Genomic DNA, 21,972 nt, shown 5'->3' with positions numbered 1-21,972 from the left:
ACAGGTATGTCACAAATGCTTGTTATTTATCCATCTCCCCAGGGAGACACTGGGAGAGAGATGCTCTATGGACGGTTGGAAGAAGCAATGGTCTGCCAATTTTTCAGTACACTTGATGAAAATGCCAGGCCACCATTTCACCTAGCCTCTCTCTCGCTGTTAAGGAAGCTGGCCATTTTTTCTTGGCTGTTTGTCGTTCTTGTTCTGGCTGAAAAGTAATAACAGCCATTTAAAGATAAAGGCATGTTTGATTTTGGTATTTTCTCAAATCCAGTCACTCACGTATTACTCTGATCCCCAATTAATTTTTTCAGTCTGGTAAGGCGTTAGAGTTTATAGACTCTAACATGAGAGTGCACACATTTAAACGATAAGTTAAGGGTAAAACCCACACAGATTACTGGGTTTGGTGGTACACACCTTTAATTCCAGCACTCCAGAGGCAGATGCAGGCTGATCTCAGTGAGTTTGAGGCCAGCCTGTTCTACTAAGTGAGTTCCAGGGATAGCCAGGGCAGTTATAGAGAAACCCTGTCTAGAAAGAAAGAAAGAAAGAAAGAAAGAAAGAAAGAAAGAAAGAAAGAAAGAAAGAAAGACAGACACAAAGAATGCATGAACAAAATAAGGAAAGAAACCTGACCAAATAAACAAACCACAAATCTATTTCAACTATTATGCAGCCACTTACACAAACATCTCTTTCCTGTTCCCATAAATTCCTGGAGTTTGGTGTCCATTGCAAACATTAATTATCTTGATGATGTGGTTTTTCATTTGGCCTCCATCCAAAAGGCCCAGACACCGTAAGAAACTGAAGTAAGAATCTCCCTGGAACAGGTCCCAGGCTAGTTTGTATAATTGGCCCTGGCTTAGAGGAAAGCAGAAGATTGGAGGTAAGGCTTTCTTCACAGTCCACTCCCAGACCACCTGTCTCAGAGTAGAATCAATGTCATCGGATTGCCCTCCTCTATAAAACTCCTGACTTTAGATTGGGAGTTCAAAACCTGAAGTAAATGCCCAACCAAATGGCTTAGTGTTTCCATGTCATCAAAGCGGAGGAGAGGGACTCACCAAACGTGGGCACCCAAATCATGAGTGGGGTGATCTGAGTCTCAAAAGACACAGGCAAGTTTCAAAGGGATCTCTGTTTAGAATAAAGATTACATTCTTAGTTCACACAGTCAGCGCCCACCTTCATTCTTGCTGATAAATCTGTTAATATTCCATCGCTCTGCCTCTGTCACTGGTAAGAGACGGTAGTCAGGTCTACTGCTAGAGATCAATCTAACTCTCTTAGTCCCCGAGTCTCTCAGATGCCTGACAGGCATTGGTTTGGGAAATGGAGGCAAACGAGACAACCTGAGTGTTTTTCTTTTCTCATTCTTTCAGGTTTCAGAAATGAGGACAATGAGACATTGGCATGGGAGGGTGTCATGAAGGAGAATTACCTTGTCAAGATCAACACGAAAGCCAACGACAGCTCAGAGGAGTACGTCAGTCACTCACTTCTGTAACAAGGCACCCTTTGCATATATAAACTGGAAGGACAGAGACAGCGTATCTGAGCATGCTCAGTAAGGCGTGTTTCCACTGGCGAGTGACAGTACTACTGAAGCAATTGTAGACGACAAATACTTAGACATATGCCAGCCACTCCCTCAACACAGGCAGAGATCACACCTGGGTTAATCTGATTGTTCCCCTAAAGAACATGGGATAGAAGGGGGTCCCAAGAGGCTATATCTTTCTCTTGGGACAGTGAGATGTCCTGTGTTCAAGGCACTGAGATCTGAGCTAAGCCTTTAATGGCTAAGTTGGGTGGTAGTGCATGCCCTGAATCCTAGCACTCAGGAGGCAGAGGCGGGCAGATCTCTGAGTTCAAAGCCAGCTAGGTTTACAGAGTGAGTTCCAAGACAGCCAGGTCTACACAAAGAAACTCTTGTCTTAAAAAATCAAGCAACCAAACAAAAGAAGATGAGCAGAAAGAAGGATAGACATTAGCACCCACAGAGCCGAGAAACAAGAGCCACAGTTGCAGAAGTGAGTTCCAGGAAGACCCAGAGGTCATGGGTAATTGTATTATCTTGCAGGAACTACCGACACATTTGTCTCTGCAATGCTGGACAACAGAGGTAGAAGGTGGCTTGGTACAAGTTATCTCTGGGAAGTGCTATCATTTTTAAATTGTGTGGGACTTTTTATAAATCCCTATGTGACCTAGTGACCTTTTATAAATCCCTATGTGACCTAGCAACCTTTTATAAATCCCTGTGTTTCACTTTTTCTAAGAGTTTAGCACACCTCCAAATCTACTCTAACCAGTAGGAGTAAATATGAGAACAATTAATCTATTCGCTAGAATCCACACAACTACCAAAGGGTACACTGCTCTTTCTCTTGAGACAGCATGGATGCCTGTATTCTAGACGCCCGTATTCTGGATGTGGAGGAAGGCAGATCTTCTGAGTCAGCTTTCACCACTCCTGTCAGCGGGACATGCATGACTTTTCCGTCTGTCTAATTGGGCTGAGAACGGAATTCTGCTTTGCTTGGAGATGAGGAAGAAAATCAGAGAGATCAGTGCAGCTGATGCTGGCCTGAGCCCAAACTGGAGACTGTACACAATCTGCCTTCCATCCTTTGAAAGATGAAAACAGGGCCAAAGAGCTCCCCTCCCCCCGACTCTCTCTTAGTTTATTTTCTGATTTCCTTGCAGGATGAGGCATCGGTTTAGACAACTGGATACAAAGGTATGGCCCAGAGTTCCAGAAGCATTTATTTTATCTTTAAGTTTTCAGCTATAGGGTGGTCAGAACAAAAGAAGGCATTCATTGTTTTTAAAAAATTAGACATGGTTCTGTTCAGCTGTCTGCACAACTCGCCTAAGAGCGGGGGACTGGGGCAGAATTGCTTATTAAGCTCCCAGCCCTCTTGTAGAAGAGCCCAGAAGTGCTATTTCCATTAGATTTAACTTAAGTCAACTTAACACAATCTAAAATCACCTGGGAAGAGGGTCTCAGTGGGTAACTGTCTAGATCAGGTTATCCTTTGGGCGGGTCTGTAAGGGATTGTCTTAATTACATTAGTGGATGTAGGAAGACCCGGCCCACTACGCGTGGCACCGTTCCCTGGGTTTGGGTCCTAGACTGCATAAGAACAGAGGAAATGAGCTGAGGTTATGTATGTGTTCATTCTCCCTTCTCTTCCTGTGGATGTGATGTGACGAACTCCCTCAAGCTTCTGCCGCTGTGAATATACTTAAGGTATACAGCCAGGTGTTTCGATGCATGTATACATTGTAAAATGATTGCCACAATTCAGCGTTGGAAGCCCTATCCACATAGTGCAGAGCCTCCCGCATCTCACGAGCTGTCTCGCTGCCTCTACCTCCTTTTCTGTCACCTTCTCTGTCCTCTTCCCACTCTGAACAACCAAAATTCCCTCCTTTCCACTCATAGAAATCTGGGGATTTTGTTCTGAATTTTTGTTTCTAGAGCAAGAATTTAGCATATTTTTGCTTTCCTTTATTTCCTTTATGACTTTATTTTTGAACAGCTCCATTGAGATATCATTGACACAAATTCAATATATTTGAGGTATACAGTTAGATATTTTGATTCATGTATACGTTGCAAAATTAACACCACAATCCAGCCTAGCTAATTTACATACTCGCATAGTTACTATCTGCATGTGTCCTAGGATTCACTGTAAGACCTATGATCTCAGCACATCTCATGTATATAGACGATGTTAATGTCTAGATGGATATTAGCATATGAATACAGTATAATAGCAGTCATTCTCACCTTCGTGTACAGATCCTTTCATATTTCTCTCTTCCCTAACCCTTCTGACTATTTTAGGCTGACGATGTGAGTGAGATCACATGGGAGGGGTTGCCTGTCTGTGCCTCGCTTATTTTACTCAGCACGGTGCCATCTGGGCCACCTGTGTCCCTGCAGATGTAGGGTTTCCTTCCTTCCTCTAGGGTGAAACTGTTCTCCACGGTGTCCATGAACCACATTTTTCTTTACCTGTCAATCTGTTGCCTGACACTTGGGTTGTTTCTGTGTCTGTAGCTGGTGCTGCAGTGAACAGGTCAACATGGGCTACCTCATCCTCATCCTCTTGACATCAGGTCTTCAGCTGGGTTCCAGGAGTGGGGTAGCAAGGCTGTTTTTAATGTTTCCAGGAACTTCTGTATTGTTTTCCATAACAGGGACACCAATTTTAATAAATTCGTTCCATTGTTTTTTTCAGGAAAGGATTTTGGTGAAATCTTTGTTATAAGACATTACTTAACACCCCACGCAAACAGATCTAGATAGCTTTTACTTCCTTTTCTTACCTGATCACATGGGCTACAACTCCCAACACCGTTTAGAATAACAGTGGCAAGGGTGAGCAGTCTTGTCTGAAGATACTAGAGATGGTGGGGTATTGGATATGGTGCTAGGATTCTTTCTTGATAGTCTTTATTGTGTCTAAGAGTCCTTATCTTCTTAAGTTTCTATTGTGAAACACATCTAGAGTTTTTTTCTGCCTTCAGTGCATGGATCATGTTGACTCTGTCCTCCATTTTGTTTGTAGCTTACCACACCCATTGGTTTTCGTTTGCTGAACTGTCCTTTGTCCTTTTATCTGTCTGTCTATCTGTTTCTCAAGACAGGGTTTCTCTTTGAAGCCCAGGCAGTGCTGTTACTCACTATGCAGACCAGGCTGGTCTTGAACTCACAGAGGTCCGCCTGCCTCTGCCTCCTGACTGCTGGATTAGAGGTGTGCACCACCACCACTGCTTGGGATGCAGAGCCAGTCTCATATCCCAGGGACCAATTCACTTAGTTGTGGTGCGTGGTCATTTCGATGTGCTCTTGAATTGAGTTCCAATATTTTATTGATGTTTTTGCATCTTTATTCACTGGGATGTTGGCCTGAAGTTCCCTTCGTTGTCTTTATCAGACTTTGGAGCCGGGGTAATGTTGGCCTCAGACATGGAGTCTGAAAGCAGGCCCTCTTCTGTTTTGGGAGAGTCTAAATGGGATTGGCATTTGTTTGCCTTTAAATGTCGGATGGTAGAATTCTCTCGTGAAGCCACCTCTCTGCTCCAGAGCTGTTCTTTGTTAAAAAGGTTTTGAGGCCGATTCTGTCTCCTTGTTTGCTCTTAGTTTGTTTGAGCTTTATAGGTGGGTGCACATGCCACACTGTGGTGTGGAGATCTGAGAACAACTCTTACAGTCTGGTTCTCTCCTTCGACTACGTAGGCCTGGGGGATTGAACTCAGGTCACCAGGCTAGGTGTCAGGTGCCTTTTCCTGCCGAGCCATCTTACAGGCCCTGGGTTCTGTGATCTCTATTCAGACTCCTTAGGTTGTATGAATCTAGAGAAGCTCCTGGCTAAGCAAGGTTCTAGAACCACCGTGGCTTGCAAGCTGCCCTTTTGGGAAACGAAGAGGACTGGATGGAGGTGCTTATTTCATGAGACACCTGTTTTATCTGGCATGTATCCTGGTGGCCTGTGATCAGCCTGTCCCTGGAGCAGGAGTTTTGTATGTGCTGGCAGGTGCCTTTGTGGCCTTTGGCTAGCCAGGGACAGCTTATACCTGTCTGCCCATCACTCTCGTTGCAGGCGCCTGTGAGACTGTGTTCTCCCCACATCTGAGGAAGATCCAGGCCTGAGCAGCCTGCACACCACTCCAACAGACACAGCTTTTCTTGGAGTCTAGCTACACATTTGTTGGTTCCGTTTACCTTTTCACAAAGCTGACTCTTAGTTTTGCTTATTTCCTTCTTGTTTCTCTGTGTCACTTCTTTTGCTCAGAGAGTCTTGTGCTCTCCTTGAAGTGGCTTATTAATACCATTTTACTAGTAACAAAATCCCCTGGGGGAGAAGCAGAACTCTTTCCATCTCATTATAACTGAAAACAAAGTTATTCACTGCTGACCTGAAGCCTAGAAGTGGTCTCTCACTGTGCCGTTCTCAATGAGGCAGCCTTTAGCTGCCACAGTTTCTCTTTGTTCTTTCTTTCTTTCTTAATTAAAGGAAGAGGCTCGCACTGGAACCGGGCCCAACTTCAGCACATGTCCCCCGCCCCCACCCCAGGAAGCTGGGAGCCGACTCCACAGAAATTAGAACTTGTCCATGTGCTTTTATAAAGGACATTAAGGGGGCACGTGGCTTAAAATGAGGCCACAGACCTCATATAATATGCAGAGTAATCTTATGAATCAATTATGTAAGTTGTATTTTGGAGCTTACTGGTTATGTGTTAGGAGGCATACCGTCATATCTTGCTAGTATCTTCATAATTTTTATTAGCACCATATTTTTATATAGCAAAACTTCCTTCATATCTACTAACAGTGTCTGTGCCCATGTGCACACATTCCTCCTGTGCTGTCATCCTTTGTCAGTCTAGGAGGAAGGAAACCCTTTGGTGGTGCATTTCATGAAGCTGATGTCGGTTTGTCTGGTAACCGCTGACCATACGTCAGCAATAGGCAGGGTCCACCTGCCTTCCCCGGGTTGTCTTTACTGGTTAACGGACTTGTCATTTCAAATGGAATGTTGGAAATTTGTCCTAAGACTGAGTTCCATGTCTCTCCCTTCCCAAGCTTAACGATCTCAAAGGTCTCCTGAAAGAGATTGCTAGCAAAATCAAATAAGCTGCCTGAAGGAACGCTTGTGAGGAGAAATCAAGGCATGACAAGGTGAGTTGGCTAACGTCTTTCTTCTCTGCTCTAAAAATGTCGGCGTTTTAAGGATAGTTTTCAAATTGTGGTGGTTTTCCCACTTGTTTTATTTTCATATGTTATCAGCTTTGACAATAAAGCACTGTACAAAACAAACCAAATAAGTTGCAGTCTAGAGGCAAAGGTGTGGAAGTTCCTCCTCAGGACCCTCCTGGAGAGTGGCTCTAGGGCACAGTTAGCCTACAGGGTCTGTGTAACACTTGCCAGCCCTGTAGCCATTTTCACATATTGGAATGAGGTCATACTGACCTAATATTTGCTATTTTTTTCTTCCTTAATGCTTTATCATAGGAATTTTTGTGAAAAAAAATGTTCCTTATCCTCACGGTTTCTTACGTCTACTACTGTGGTGTAGGTAGGCTGATCACCTTTTTGCCAATGAAAATGTTTCCAGTGAGGCACAGGAGGGTTGTAACAACAGCTCATTTGCACAGTGACGTGGAACTCAATCCATTGGCAAAATTGAACTCAAGGCTTTGCTCCAGCCTCTCGCCATTTGCTTTAATCATGTTTTCCCAGAACCGGTCCACATCCTGAGGCCAAATGTTGAACATTTTAGGAGCATAGGGAGGAGGGGAGAGAGGATCACAATTATGGGTGTTCCATTAGTCTACAGGTAAACTGTAAGGAATAGAGACACAGCGAGGAGTTGCCTGCTCCATTAGTATTGACAGAGTGTGGCAGAAGGGTCAGAATTGCGATGTGCTGACATCTTACCCTGGCCCCTAATGCTGGCCTCTCGCGTTCATGTCTAGCATTGGCACGCTCGTGTGGAGCCCTCACACTGACCCCTTGTGCTGGCCCCTTATTGTGCCCCTCACACTGGTCCTTCGAGCTCATCCCTCGTCCTGTTCTTCGGTACAGGTCTCCTGTGCCGCCCTTTGCCCCGACCCTTACTTACGTGCAGTAAGTACTTGAGCTATAGGGTTCCCCTCTGCAGAGAGGTCATGCTGCAGGGAAATCCTGTGTCTTTGGCCATTCATCTGTGTTCCTGGGGTCCTGGCAGTCACAGCTCATATCTACAGACCTCCAGTATGGAAGACTCACACCTGATAGGATCTGAAAGCTGAGTGCCATTTCCTGAATGTGCGGAAGAATTCAGGCCTTGAGTACTCAGGGGGAATCCATTTTGACATCTTCACAATGATGTTTAATTTAAAAAGTTGAAGTTTAAAATACACTGCACTGTAGCACAATTAATAAAAACCCAGAGACAGATATTGGGGTTCAACTTGAAGCTCAGAAAAGCAAAAATAGCCAGCCCTTGGCTCTTACCTCCACCTCAGTTTGAAATGGCAATTCTTTCTCCAGGGGTCTCAGAATGAGACTGTTTCTGAGAGCTATCGCCTCCCGTTTTATATTCCTCTCTAGAGTTGGGATTAAAGGTGTGCACCACTACCACCCGGTTTCTGTGGCAAACTAGTGTGGCTACTGGGATTAAGGCTGTGTGTCACCACTGCCTGGTCTGTAAGATTGACCAATAGGGTTGTTTTACTCTCTGATCTAAAGACAAGTTTTATTTATTAAAATACAAATGAAATATCACTACACTACACTTCTGATTTTGAAACAGTTTTTTTCTTAATGTATGAACTGAAAAAAAAACAGGAAGGAGCAGACAAAACAATTCAAATGATAAAATAAATCTAAATGTGATTAAAGAGTTGAAATAATCACCAAAAGTTCAAATCCGTACTAGTACACCCATCCAGAAAGCTCTGATCTCAGCCTGCCTTTCAGCGCTTTGGCTGTGAGATGGGCAAACAGACTGGCCTCCCACCCATCTACCCTGCACTTAGCTTTGGCCTTTGTTAATATGATCAGAACTAATGAAAGGATGGATAAACATGACCTTTAAGGGTGTGACACTTACTCTTGTATGTGTGCACCGTGTGCTGGTGTGTGCAGCCTGTGCACTGATACACATACTGACACACACCAATATACATGAACACACACTAATACATATACTAATACACTAGCATATACTAACACACACAATAACACACTAACATACACTGACAAACGTACTAACATATGAATACACATACTAACAGGCATTAACATACACACACAGAATAACAAACACTAATGCATATACTCACACAGGCAGAAAAGGAAACGTATATCCCATGACTTTCACCTGGTGACATCTTTTGAAACAATGAATTTGACAAATGCCATCTTTGTATTCTTTTTACTTCTAGGTAAGGTCTTTCTTGATATTCATACCCTTAAGAAAGAGTTTGACTTGAGTTCTCAGTAGTCCTCATTGACCGCTATGGTCCTTGGACTTCCCACAGGGCAGGGAACCCTGATTGCTCTTCGGGCTGACGAGGGAGGGGGACTTGATTGGGAGAGGGTAAGGAAAATGGGAGGCGGTGGCGGGGAGGAGGCAGAAATCTTTAATAAATAAATAAATAAAAAGAAAGAGTTTGACTGAGTGTCAGTCCTAAGTGGCTCAGACAAGTCTCTCAGTGCTTCTTTATCTAGAGGGCTCAGGATTTGTTACCTTTCCCTGGGAAAATATGACAGGGCAGAGAAAGTCAGCCTCAGGGTGAGAGCTGGGACAGGTGGGGGTTGGGCAGGCAGACAGGTGTCTGACACTTCTTTCTTCACCCTGGGCCAGTCTTTGCTCCATCCCCTTGTGCCTATTTTTTTTTGTTCTCCCACACTATGGCTAGAAGACTCCAGAGCAAGACTCAAGTAGGCAGCCTCTCTCATGGGGGTGGGGAGCAGAGCGGGGAAGGAGGAAGGTCCTTGGGGCTAGCCTGTTTTCCAAAGAATGGGCTCCTGGATACATCATTTCCCTTTCTTCTTGAAAAAGAAAGCAAGCTTTTGATGATCCTTTGCATGTCATTTGAAAACTGAATAAATGTTCTAGTTTTCAACTTGCCTAGTCTATATTTTTGGGTTAATGGAGCAAAAGCTAAGCTAATAATGTCCTTATTGGTTCTCTGAGACTTCACCTAGAGGGGATGACTTGGATCTTGCTCAGTGAACCTCACATAGCTCACAGGGTCAAACCCCCAGACAAACACAACTAGTGTCGCAAAGCCAACCTCTTGGTTGTGGTGGCCTGCTCACACCTCTCCCCAGCCCATTTTGAAACGCCTGTGCTGCCAGAGAGTGAAGCCGTGAAACTTATTCTGAGTTCACCATCTTCTTGTTTTCACAGGTGAAATCAGTCATCTGCATTGGGAGGCTCACGGGACACTGATGGACTGTGCTGCTATTGACCTCTGAAGGAGAACTTTTCAGGTTCCTGGGCCGATGACTCATTGTCATCCTCGAGGGCAGACATCAGGGACCAAAGTGTGTGGAGGACTTTGGATGTGAAGAGGCTTGTAAAGGATCATGTGTTCTTCCGTGCGCGTGCCTGCACTTTCTTCACCTTAGAGCCTCGTGCTGGCATTGAGTGTTGACGTGTTTGCTTACCTTCTTTGTCCCTTCAAGTTCCCCATCTTTGTTCCGTGCATCTCCCATGACGGCGATCCTGGCCCTGATGTTACACCTGCACCGCTGTTATTTTCTGCTTTCCTCTTTCCTGCACTGTATGATGAACTCGACATATTGTTAAAAGGTCCTACCCAGACTCCCATCAGGCCATCCTCTAAAATGCCCTAGGGCAACTTCTCCTTTCTCACGCGTCAAAAAGGGCCACCATAGCAGTGACTTCCTCTTGGGTTCACCAGGACTTGGGCTGAAGAGATCATCTATTCTTACCAGTGTGAAAAGTCACCCAAGGGGATCCCCTGAGAGGATTCTTGCTTGTGTTGTTTTCGCTGGGTGTGCCCCTCCTCCACTCTTAGTATTTCCCCATTAAAAATAGCAGGTGGATATTACAGGGAATTAGACGGCGTAGGTGCACATAAGCAATCTCCCATTCCCTCCTGTAACCATTGCCCACACTTCTGTGTGTTTGCTCAAGGCTAGCTTTTTTCTGTGCATGCTATACTTCACTTTTAGAAATCTTAACCATCATCTACATATACAGTTTTATAGAGGCCTTCTCTACAGTGATTTTATCAAAGATGTTTCACAGTCTTCACAAGCAGTATCAGTAAGTCGGTAATATTCAAACCTCTAGCAATTTCTTTAATGTAGGTCATTGATAGCTGCTTCCATTTGGCTATCGAAATGAACATTTTTGAGCATGAGTCTCTCCTTTCTGAATTAAGACCATCAAGAAACCTTGTATCTAGGATACTAGCTTCTTTGGAATATCTGTTGATTATCAAACCACTTACAAGGCTTTTTTTTAAAAATCAGTGTATAGCAAAATAGGAATTATTAACTTACGTATAAGGCATAAAGTATGTGGAGCTCTCTATTAAGACATGGTATTATATTTAACTTCCAGTGGTTATCTCAATGAGCACTCTACTCCTAGCCTTCTTGAACCGTGGTCCCTGTGCTTCACAGAGATGTTCTGGGAGAGCAGAAGGCCCTTTAGTATTTGTAGTTAGCTTTTCAGCTTCTCCTAGACTCACTCAGCAACTGAAGAGCGACCCTCAGCAGGAAGTCATTAAATGAGTATTTAGATAGAAGAATGACAGAAGCATTAATCCAGATAGATGTATTTATTTCTGTTTGGTCTGGCTGGCTATTCACAATGTTAGCAGAGATTGGAGGAATAAAGGATGCTGTTACTTAAACCCACTCCGGCCTTCCAGGGCTCTCACTCACCAGAGTTTCAGAAGCAGGGAGTAGATGGGGCAAATTTACTTGTGAGAATGGCCAATGGATGGAAAGCTGAACATTTCTCTGTTGGTGAGAGCATTTCATATCCATTTCGCCCCGATGAACAAAGTGCTTGCCTTGGCAGAAAACAACACGAGAAAGGGTCCATGCTCTCCATAGGGATTTGCAAAAAATAAAATCTATGACAACACACAGACTGTGTGGACATTAGGTCCCAGGCCCTTACCTGCAACTCAAGCAACAAATTGGAATAAAAGAAGTAAATAAAATTTAAAACGCCCTGTAAGACCAATTAGCCTAACCTATCTGCCATTCCCCACTTAGTGAATGTGTCCGCGTGCTCATAGTTCCATGCCATGTCTCAATTGGCTTAAGAAAGCAGTCTTTGCACACATTATGCTTCTGTTGACCCTAAAAAAGAATTAGACAATGCTTAGAGTCGTCTCTCATTCCGTGTGGAACTATCAAGCCTCCCAAGTGGGGTCTCCAATGGTTACTCTGCACGATGCGTGCTCATGCGACATCATTATCTCTACTGTATCTCATGAAAATATCACGTGTTGGCTATTTGTCAAATCAAAGGTGCTAGCTACATCCTTCGGTCTGGTACTAACTGTCTGTAGACCTGTGCACAACTCCAGAGCATCCTGCAACATGGCTTCGAGCAGTGTGTGGGAGCATTAAACCTTGGAGGAATTGTCCTGATCATGTGTGTGTCTCATTCTGGTGAGAGTGAAAAATAAAAGTCATTCCCCGAGTTACATTCATTCCTAAAGGGCTTGGGTACAGAGTCCCAGGGCTGATAACTGGAGCACTCTGGGTGCCAACAGAAGCAAGTGTGTTGTGGCTGCACTTGCCATCAGGAGATTTAGGTCCTGTGGTCCACAGTTTAGTATGTGTATTAACTGCTTCTCCATCGCTGTGATAAAGCGCAATGATCAAAAGCAACTTGTAGAGGAGTTTATTTGGGCTATGTTTCTAGAAGGATAAGAGTCCATCATGGCTGTGGGCAGCGGGCGTGGAGGCAGGAGCAGAAAGCCGAGAGCTCACATCTTGAACCATACACACAAATCAGAGAGAACAAGCTAAAAGTGGCGAGAGAATTTCAATCTCAGAGCTGGCCTATACCTTCTTCAGCAGCACCACACCTCCTGAACCTCCCCCAAATAACATCACCAGCTGGGGATCAACTGATCAAAACCACCAGTAGGTTTTGCTTAGGCACCCATCTGTAACCTAAGGGTCTCCAGCTTCACTGAACCAGAGGTACTCCATTGTGTTACCGGTGGTTTATGAGGCTATAAGGGTTTAGATGCAGGCTTGCCAGCAAACCGACAGATTACCCTGGGCTAACATGGAGTCTTTCACCCACAAAAGAGCCACCTGTACCCAATATGGGACTAGGGCTGCTTGATAAAATTATGTCGCTGCCAGTGTTTCTGAGTCCTCCTGCTCCAAGGGCACAAGTTTCTCTCCAGGAGGAGTCAGGGAAATGCATCCTACCACCTCCTGCTTCTTGGTGGTCCACAGGAGACTGAGCATGTGGTTGTCATGGAGATGGTTGCTGCCTAAAGCCTCTGTCTTAAAAGCAAGCTGCTCAGAACTCAGGCCCTCGGTCTGTGCTGGAACTGGGCATCCTTCTTCACCCTCTGCTCCAAGCATAAGGACATGGGACTTTATTCTTCCAAAGACAAACGTTTCAGTGTCTGGTGGCCTACCCCAGTTTTCTGAGCAGACACCTCTGAACTTCAGCTAGTTGGGATCCTGCTGGGCTACGTGCAAAATGTCCACATGGACAGCGCCAGTGCATTTGATCAGGTTGTGCTTTCCCCTACAGAAGTCTTGTTTGTCAAGTTCCCCTCGCTCCTCATACATGGATGTGTTTTTAAATGTCTCCTGTGAACATTTCCTTGGAAAGAGAATGACTTAAAATAATTGGGAGGAATTGGCAGGCTCTGCTTTCTACCATTTTATAACCTTAGGTAGGAGAAGTGAATCTCAGACAGAGTCAACACTACCAAAAGGTGGAATACTAACTAAATGCAAAATGGAGGAGAAGTGGACCTGGGAAGAGAGGAAAGGGGGAAACATGGAGGAGTGGGGAGAGGGTAGGCTACAGTCAGAATGTACAGTATAAGAGAAGAATAAAGAGAAAAACATTCTACACGCTCACTTGGCCCATTGTTTTCAAGTAAAATCTACGACTACTAATAGCAACCACAACAATAATACTAATCAATGTTTCCTAATCGCTTGCGCCTCAGTGAGGAGATATTCCTGTCCCTGTTGACTGTGGTCCTCTCCCAGCCTCTGCTTTTATCCTCCCTTCTTTTAACTTCAGTGCTGGCTAATGTTTTTTACATGAGTGGGGAATAGAACAGCAATCATTCTTCTAGATGGATAAAAAGTCTTCAGCCTTACCGCTTTTAGCCCCTGATATGTCTCCTTATAGAGGCAAAACCACTGCCCAGTGCAATATACCTGGGACTTTCTTGATTTTCTTGAGATGACTATTCTTGGTTGCCAGCTTGATTATATCTAGAATGAACTCAGTAATGGCTGGGCACACCCGTGAGGGATCTTGGCTTAATGATTTGAAGTGAGAAGGTCCATTTCTAATACAGATCGTTGAGGTGGGACCACACACATTTAATTCATATCTTTCCAACTGGGAAAATCCCACATGCTACTGAAAGCCTATATAAAGGACATGAAAGAAGGAAGCCTTCTCTTGTTGCTTGCTTCTTCTAAGTCTTGCTGGAAAGTGCATCCCTTCACTGGTATTAGAGCCTACTTCTTCAGGATTCTGGTGTATACTGAAGACTAGTCGAGACATCTAGTCTTATGGCCTGAACAACTGCTGGACTCTTGAAACTTCCATTCATAAGCAACCATTGTTGGATTAGCTGTACCACAGCCTGTAAGTCATTCTAATAAATCTCATATATATGTATGAGACTTGTGTGTGTGTGTGTGTGTGTGTGTATTCATTCTCTAAGTTGTTACTCTAGAGAACCCTGACTAAAACACTCTGAGACTGCAATTCCCCAGCATCCTTTTGGAAATGAAAAATGGACATCCTAGGCAGCCTGCTGTCAGTTTCCAGATGCGTTTGGCAATGCCTACACGTTTTATTCTGAGTGATCACCCTTACTGACCTGGAAATGATGAGACTCTGGAGTTTGTGGAATGGGGACAGGAGAGGAAGGGGACTTCAGTGTCCCAATGGCCTACCCTAAGGGAGAACCCTGGGGCAATAGTACACAACAACAGCCCGTGTTCTCTGCAGAGCCCCTGCCCTTTGTGTCCCCCAGGTCAAAGTCTAGCTGAGCTCCTGGCTCTGACACTTGCTGTCCTTTGGGATCTCAGGAGGTTGCAAAGCTCTCGCTCCAGCTGTGGACTATTTCCAAGTCAGGAAATAATTTCTCTCTGGCTCATGAGAGTCTCTGCCTTCCAGCTCTGAAATCTTGGATTCAATTTTTTTTTTTTTTTTTTGGTTAGGTTTTCTCTTCTGATCCTTCTGTATTAAGTGGCACAGTTCTTCAGCCTACTAGAAGCCAGGAGGCTTTCATTACCAGAGCTGAAGTGCACATGGCTTGAACTTGGAGAGGGAGGTAAGTTCATTTCCATCAGTTTGATTGAGCACCCACTGCGTGCCTTAGATGGGTCCAGATTAATTCCCTGATATTTCCTGGTCTCCAGGATGTAAGGTCCCTTCAGTTGGGTTGGATTGTGATATCTCCTGGGGTTTGAGCTGCCTCATTAGAAAAAGGAGGCCTTGAACAAAATAATCACTCAGGCTGTCCCCTCTCTGGGACACTACAGTCTCATCTCTAAATGGAGGGAAAGGAGGAAGCCTTTGGTGAAAACATCCATACTTTCTTTCTTCCTGGTCATTGAGTCTTTCTGAGTTATTTTTGTAAACGAGGCAGATGTTAGATGAGAGAGACAGGAAATCCTTCTCCTCCCACCCGTCCCCCTTCAGTCTGAGAACAGGCATTCTTGCTCCACTATTCAGCCATCTTTGGGGGTGAGGGTGAAGTCACTGCTGATGGGAAGATGATGGGATGGGTAGATGTTGTCGGCCAGGAGGGCAGAGGGGGAAGGAGGCCAGGCTGGCTGGATCTGGAGTTGAATAGATGGGTTTGAGAGGGGAGTGGGTGGAAGGACTTGACCCCGCTCTCAGTGTGTGCGTGTAATCTCCGATCCTTAGCTCCAGCCTCGATTTCCACGTGAACTCTGGCTGGGCTTACCCAGATGCTTATCTGGACTGTTTAGATTGCAATGCTTTGACCAACTGGCTGGCTCTATGGAGACATCATCACTGTGTTCTCGTTCTCTCTCTCTCTCTCTCTCTCTCTCTCTCTCTCTCTCTCTCTCTCTCTCTCTCTCCCTCCCTCCCTCCCTCCCTCCCTCCCTCCCTCCCTCCCCCCCCTCTCTCTCTGTGCCCTCCAGGGTGTACTTGACGATGCTTTTAAAATCCAAGCACCTCTCTTTTTTCTCTGCTGCAATCACTCTTGCCCACCTTGAACTGTTATCTTAGCTTGAACTGAGCAGCAGCAACTTCATCCCCACCCCCGAAGATGGATAAATACCGGAGTAAGGGTCCCTGCTCTCAGACAGCAGGGGAAAGGCGGGAGGAGAAGGGTTCCCAGGCTCTCTCTTTATAAAAGTAACACCGAGTCTCAGGTAGGAGCCTCTGAAATGCCCCTGGTGCTTATTCCCTTCCCTTCTAACGTCTCTGTAGTCGAGACCAATCAAAATCTGACCAAACAGTGTTCATGTTTAAAACCCTTTAATAATTTCCTGTTGAATGGTCAGGGTTGTCGTCAAGAGTCGGTGGCTTGGCATGTTCCTGCTCACTTTCCCATCCTTATCTGATACAGGGCCCTGCCTCATCCTGAATGACAAGGCTCTCAGTTTCTCACTAGACACTATTGACAGGGCTTGGGATGCTATTGCTGACTACCCTAGAGCAACAGACATACGTCAGAACTCCCTTAGGCAAACGGCGTGACTCTATCTAGGACTCGGGATGTTATTAAAAATTACTCGAGATTGCGGTAGTTTTCAATCTTTTTAATGCTACGACCCTTTAATACAGTCCCTCATGTTGTGGTGACCTCTGGCCACACAATTATTTTCATTGCTACTTCATAACTGTAATTTTGCTACTGCCGAGAATCAAAATGCAAATATCTGTGTTTTCCAATGGCCTTAAGTGACCCCCAGGAATGGGTTGTTTGTCCTTCAAAGAAGATGTGGCCAACAGGTTGAGAACCACTGCTCTAGAACACTAGATATACAGCAGAACTACCTTAGGCAAACTGCAGGACTCTAGGGCTCAGGATGCTATTAGTGATTACTCTTGAACAATAGCGAGGCATTACCTTGGGCAAACTGTGTGACTCTGTCTCTGGGGTGACATACTTGTTTCTGCCCCATAACTCCTACTTCCTCTAGTATGTCTGGGACTCTCTTGCTCTGCTTTTGTTCCCTCTCATTCATTTTGAATCGTCCTTTAGCTCATATATCAACACTTGCTTTTCCAAAGAGACTTTCCTAGCTATCTCAAGTCCACCCATGGTATACCTTTCTAGAATCTTCTAGGAAACATTCCTCTAGTGTGACTGACTGTGCCTTGGAGGGCCTCCATTGCTGCTGTTGTTTTCCCTGCATTTATGAAACCCACTGACTGATAATCACTCCCCTGTATTTCAGGTACTCAGCAGTCAGGAACGAGGGGATGCCTTGCTCACGTGTGTCTCCAGCTCGAAGCTGGTACCGAGTCAGTGAGGACATCAGATAATCATTGGGAGATGGTTATTCGCTGGTTCCTGGTATGAGAGGCTCATTGACTGCAAAGTTTCTGTTTAACTGATCAAAGATGTAAATGGTGGTTTCCCTGTCCTGCTCTATCCCACAGCCGTTTCTAAAGAATCACCCAGCCGGGCGGTGGTGGCGCACGCCTTTAATCCCAGCACTCGGGAGGCAGAGGCAGGCGGATCTCTGTGAGTTCGAGACCAGCCTGGTCTACAAGAGCTAGTTCCAGGACAGGCTCCAAAACCACAGAGAAACCCTGTCTCGAAAAACCAAAAAAAAATAAATAAAGAAAGAAAGAATCACCCAGAGGCTTAATATTAATTACAAAATTTTGGCCTATAGTTCAGGCTTATTACTAACTGGCTCTTACATTCTAACCCATTTCTATTCATCTATGCATTGCCACGTGACTGTGGCGTTAAATGTGTTCTAATATATCTTGGTTCTCCAGCTGCTGACTGCCATCTCTCCCGATTCTGCCTCTCCTCATCTGAGTTCTCAGTTTGATTGTTTCACCTAACCTAATCCTGCCGGGCTATTTGCCAAACAGCTTTTATTGTTATCCAATGAGAAGAATACATATTCACAGAGTGCTTAGAAAGATCTCCCACAGCACAAGAATTCTTGATAATGAATATAGCTTTGGAAGACATAAATGATACCTTGTCAGAAAAATGAATAGCCCACTAGTTTTCCTATTTAATAATGATAACACCTTCTGGAGAAGGAAAGGCCAGTGTGCTGGATAAATGCTTTGGTCTCTGCGAGATCAGTGTTCAGTAAAACAATTGTCTGTATACCTGGGTAAAGTGTGGAGCTTTGCATGTTATTCATGTTTAATGCAAAACCTGCAGAAACTCCAGCTGTGAGGGGACCACCTGTCCTTCATCTTGGAGGGTGTGTCTTCTAGCATCCATGCCACAGGCATGAGAGGCCTCAAACCCATCTCAGGTCTTCACATGAATTAATTGGGTTTAATTATTCTGTATTGTTTGGAGTTCAGTAAGAAGGTGCACAGAAGTGAACCACGTGGGCACTTTGAGGGCAGGCCCCAGATGGTTTTCATGCCAGACAAGAGCCCCATTCCTGGACCACCTCTGTGATAATCTGAAGCAAGCAACAGCCTCTCCACACCTCCCCTCCTTTCCTCCTCCCTCTCTTATCTCATGTAGGTCAGGATGCCCTCACATACACTGTGTAGCTAAATAGGGCTTTGAATTCCCATCCCTTTGCCTCTATCCCCTGAGTCATAGGATCACAGGAGTACACTATCATAATTGGTTAATGTGGGGCTGGGAATTAGACCCAGAGTTTTCTACATGCCTTCTGTGACCATCTTTCTTTATTCTCTGTCTGCCTGCCTGTCTGTCTGTCTATCTGATTCTCTTGCTGTGTGTGTTCTTTTTTCTCCATTTCTGGTTTTATCATTTTTCTTCCTCTGTCTTTACACTCTATTCCTTTTAAGATGTCTACGCTAATTTCTCCCATGATGTTAGCTGACTTTTACAGAGGACGCATTTTCAAACAGAAATACCCCCAAGGTTTAGAAAAGTATAGTAGAAAAAGAGACATAATATTTAGATGTGTACCGGTGCATCTCATGTGACACTGAGCAGGTCAGGAGACCCCAGTGTCATTATCTGAATTCATTTATTCATTCATTCAAAATTCATTTACTTAATTACTGGTAATAAATCATGTCATTGCTGCCTCCAACGGACTCACAGTCTGAGGAGGATGACAATTTCAAGGTTCTCACAGAGGGAACAAATCGTGACAGCAGAGATGGTTGCTGTGGCCATGTCAGGGGCAGGCAGAGGAGCAGGGGAGGGTCAGAGCAGCTGTACATCGGATCTGGAGTCTGAGCTGAACAGAGCAAGAGGCAGATCTGACCTGAAGAAGGCAAGGTGAGAAGTTTTAGTGAATACAAGGAGAAAGCTCTTTGTGGCTCCTGTTGAGGTTTTCCTCATCTTTGCCCACATGACCGGCTCTGCTTCTGTGCTCAGGTCTCCCACATCTGGAATGGTAAACCCAGGGAGCTATGCTTTATCCTCAGGTTCCCCACATCTGGAATGGTGGACCTAGGGAAGAGTCTCTACCATTAATACTCACACCGAGAGCAGACAATGTAAGAGTTGACAAGAGGATCCAAGTACCTGCCTCTCCGAGAATCCTCCTTGTTGGCCCCAAGGAGACCACATAGGACTTCCCTGTAAGGCAACTGGGATGATGGGAGTGCTCAGTACAGCCCTTGACCCATAGGAGCCAGGTGGCTGCATTTAGACTAAGGGAGTAAGACTGGGTTCAGAGATAACACTTGTAAGTTCAGTATTTGGAAAGCTGAGGCAGGAGGATTGTGAGTTTGAGGCCAGCATTGTAGATACAGTATGTTCCAGAATGAGCCCTCTGATTGATTATTTAATAAAAAATAATTAGGTCTGGAACCACATATACACAGCAAAAACTGGACTCAGCAAGTCACACTTACATATTTGTGCACACAGATACATTATGTAACAATAATAATCAAAGAAAAAGGCTATCAGTTTGAGAGTGAAGGAATTATGGGAGGATCTGGAGGGAGAAAGGGAAGCAGAAAGTGATGGAATTATATTTTAATTAAAATGTGTACGAAACAACTGAAACTAAAAAAAATTAGCTTTCTGAAACTTCACTACCCACATTTGATTTCTGATGGTTTCGCTCAACAACCTGAATTTGACAAAAACCTCAAAATAAAATAAGGAGGTAACTTTGAGGCCACCAACTATTGAAGACTGAGTACCATCAGTGTAGAGAGCTGGATTGTTGCGGATCAAGGCCATATTATCTTGGGCTACCTTTAGCCTCTTAATTGTCATAGACTGCCCATCTCCATGTCCCAATGAACACCCTTGTGCCTGTCAGGTAAGTCATTTCAGGATGTTAACAGATGAGCCACTACCACCAATTCAAGAGCTCAGCATCTCTTCAAACAGCATCCGAGGCCCAGAGCAGATTCCTCTGCTTCACTATAACCTTGTCAACCCTATGTCTCCACTAAGGCATTTTTTAAAAATCCTTTGATTTATGTCTTTCTTTTGTTCTGTAACTATAAAAACTTCACGACACGTTTACATGTTGGAATGTGTTACCTGGGCGACTTGAATGGCTGTTTCTGGGAAATGGCCATTCGTATTTGTCCCCAGAAGAAACTGTTTCTTATTCTCTTTGAGATGAGAGTTGGGTTCTGCAACAAGATGTGTGGCCTTTTGATGCACTGAGGCGTTGACCTGGTGCCGGACACGGTTACTGAAAGTGTCTAGGCTGCAGAGTGTCTTCCGATGGAAATCATTCAGTCTCTCACTCCCTCTGCCTGACACAGTGTGCTGGCATGCTTGCTGACAGTGAAGATGGAACCAGACTGCGGACTTATTTTATCCTTCAGTCTGCAGCTACATGAAAGATCATGGAACGGAAGGGTCGGCGAGCCATCTCACCACATCCTTTTCCCTTCTCCCCCAAAGTATTAGCAGCAGATGTAGGGTGGGTAGATTCCGTATTGGAGGCTGGAGTTAGTACGCACACGTTACCAGCTAAGCACCAGGACTGTGAATGGTGTGTTTGTTTTGACTTAACCCTCCTCCATCCCAGATGCCCCTGGAGGAGTACAAATTGATATTAGTGCACATTAACCAGACTCAGCAATTTGGGAAAGTGCCGGAGCCCACACATCCAAACAAAGAATGGGGAGGATTGAGAGGAGTGATAACGAGAGCTAGACATCACAAGTCTCGGAGACATAACTTGATCAGAGGGCTGAGGTTGAGCTCTGGGATGCCTAGCTGCCTCTGTTACTCCAGCCTTCTGACTCTCCTTATATAATCCACCGGCTGATGAGCTGGAAGACAGGATTGTTTTTAGGGTGTTAATCCACTGCCTTCTCAGGTCTGAAACACAGCTGAAAGATTGAATTTCTGTTTCTGCTCATTGGCATTTGTGATGGCAGAGCTATCGGATTCCGTATGCCAGTTGCAGAATGACGCATCATACTATTGGACATTTTAAAGAGAAAGAGATCATCTATAGTGAATATCTGGGGTATTTATCCTGGTCTTGAGACATCCAGCTTGGTTTTTTTTCTTTTTCACAGCTGTATTTGAGGTGATCTCATGAGAATTCAGAGCTCATTTTATACGTGCCTTTCTTATATGTCTCTCTCCCTCTTTCAGTGCTTATACTTAAATTCCATATTTAAGTCAAACGTTTGTTTTTATAAAAGAAATATTTGACCTCTTTTATAAAACTAAGAATACGGGGCTATTTTTGTTTTGTTTTGTTTTTTGTTTTTGTTTTTCGGGAAAGGGTTTCTCTGTGTAGCCCTGGCTGTCCTGGAACTTGTTCTATAGAGCAGACTGGCCTAGAACTCAGAGATCCACCTGCTTCTGCCTCCTGAGCGCTGGTATGAAAGGTGTGTGCCAGCACCGTCTGGCAGATATGGAGCTTATAAAAAGTAGTAATCCTTGCCTACCACATGTTAGCTGAGAGCTGAAGGCATCTCTCATGACTTTTGAAAGTAAACCTTCTGGCTTGTTTTACCCCCCCTGCTCTTTATTTTCATATTTCAAAATGGTAGGCTTCTCCTGCTGTTTCTTGAATCTTCAGATCTTTGGTGTCTGACTGTAAAGAATGGACTCTTGGCTCTTTTCTGACCC

General features: G+C 44.6%; 1 protein-coding gene across 1 annotated transcript in view; it reads left to right on the top strand.

The window, feature by feature from the left end:
• The window catches only part of Trpm8 (transient receptor potential cation channel subfamily M member 8), a 69,344-nt gene extending 62,680 nt beyond the window's left edge, over positions 1-6,664 (top strand). The window contains exons 22-24 of the mRNA XM_075951296.1: positions 1,389-1,488; positions 2,716-2,749; positions 6,614-6,664. Of these exons, the coding sequence (XP_075807411.1) occupies positions 1,389-1,488; positions 2,716-2,749; positions 6,614-6,664 (185 nt within the window). The remainder of the gene's footprint in view (positions 1-1,388; positions 1,489-2,715; positions 2,750-6,613) is intronic.
• Positions 6,665-21,972: the final 15,308 nt, after the last annotated feature.

Source organism: Microtus pennsylvanicus, chromosome 17 (genome assembly GCF_037038515.1).
Source record: "Microtus pennsylvanicus isolate mMicPen1 chromosome 17, mMicPen1.hap1, whole genome shotgun sequence".
Lineage (NCBI taxonomy): Eukaryota > Metazoa > Chordata > Mammalia > Rodentia > Cricetidae > Microtus > Microtus pennsylvanicus.
Note: the sequence above shows the minus strand (reverse complement) of the source record. Positions and strands in the feature narration are given on the sequence as shown.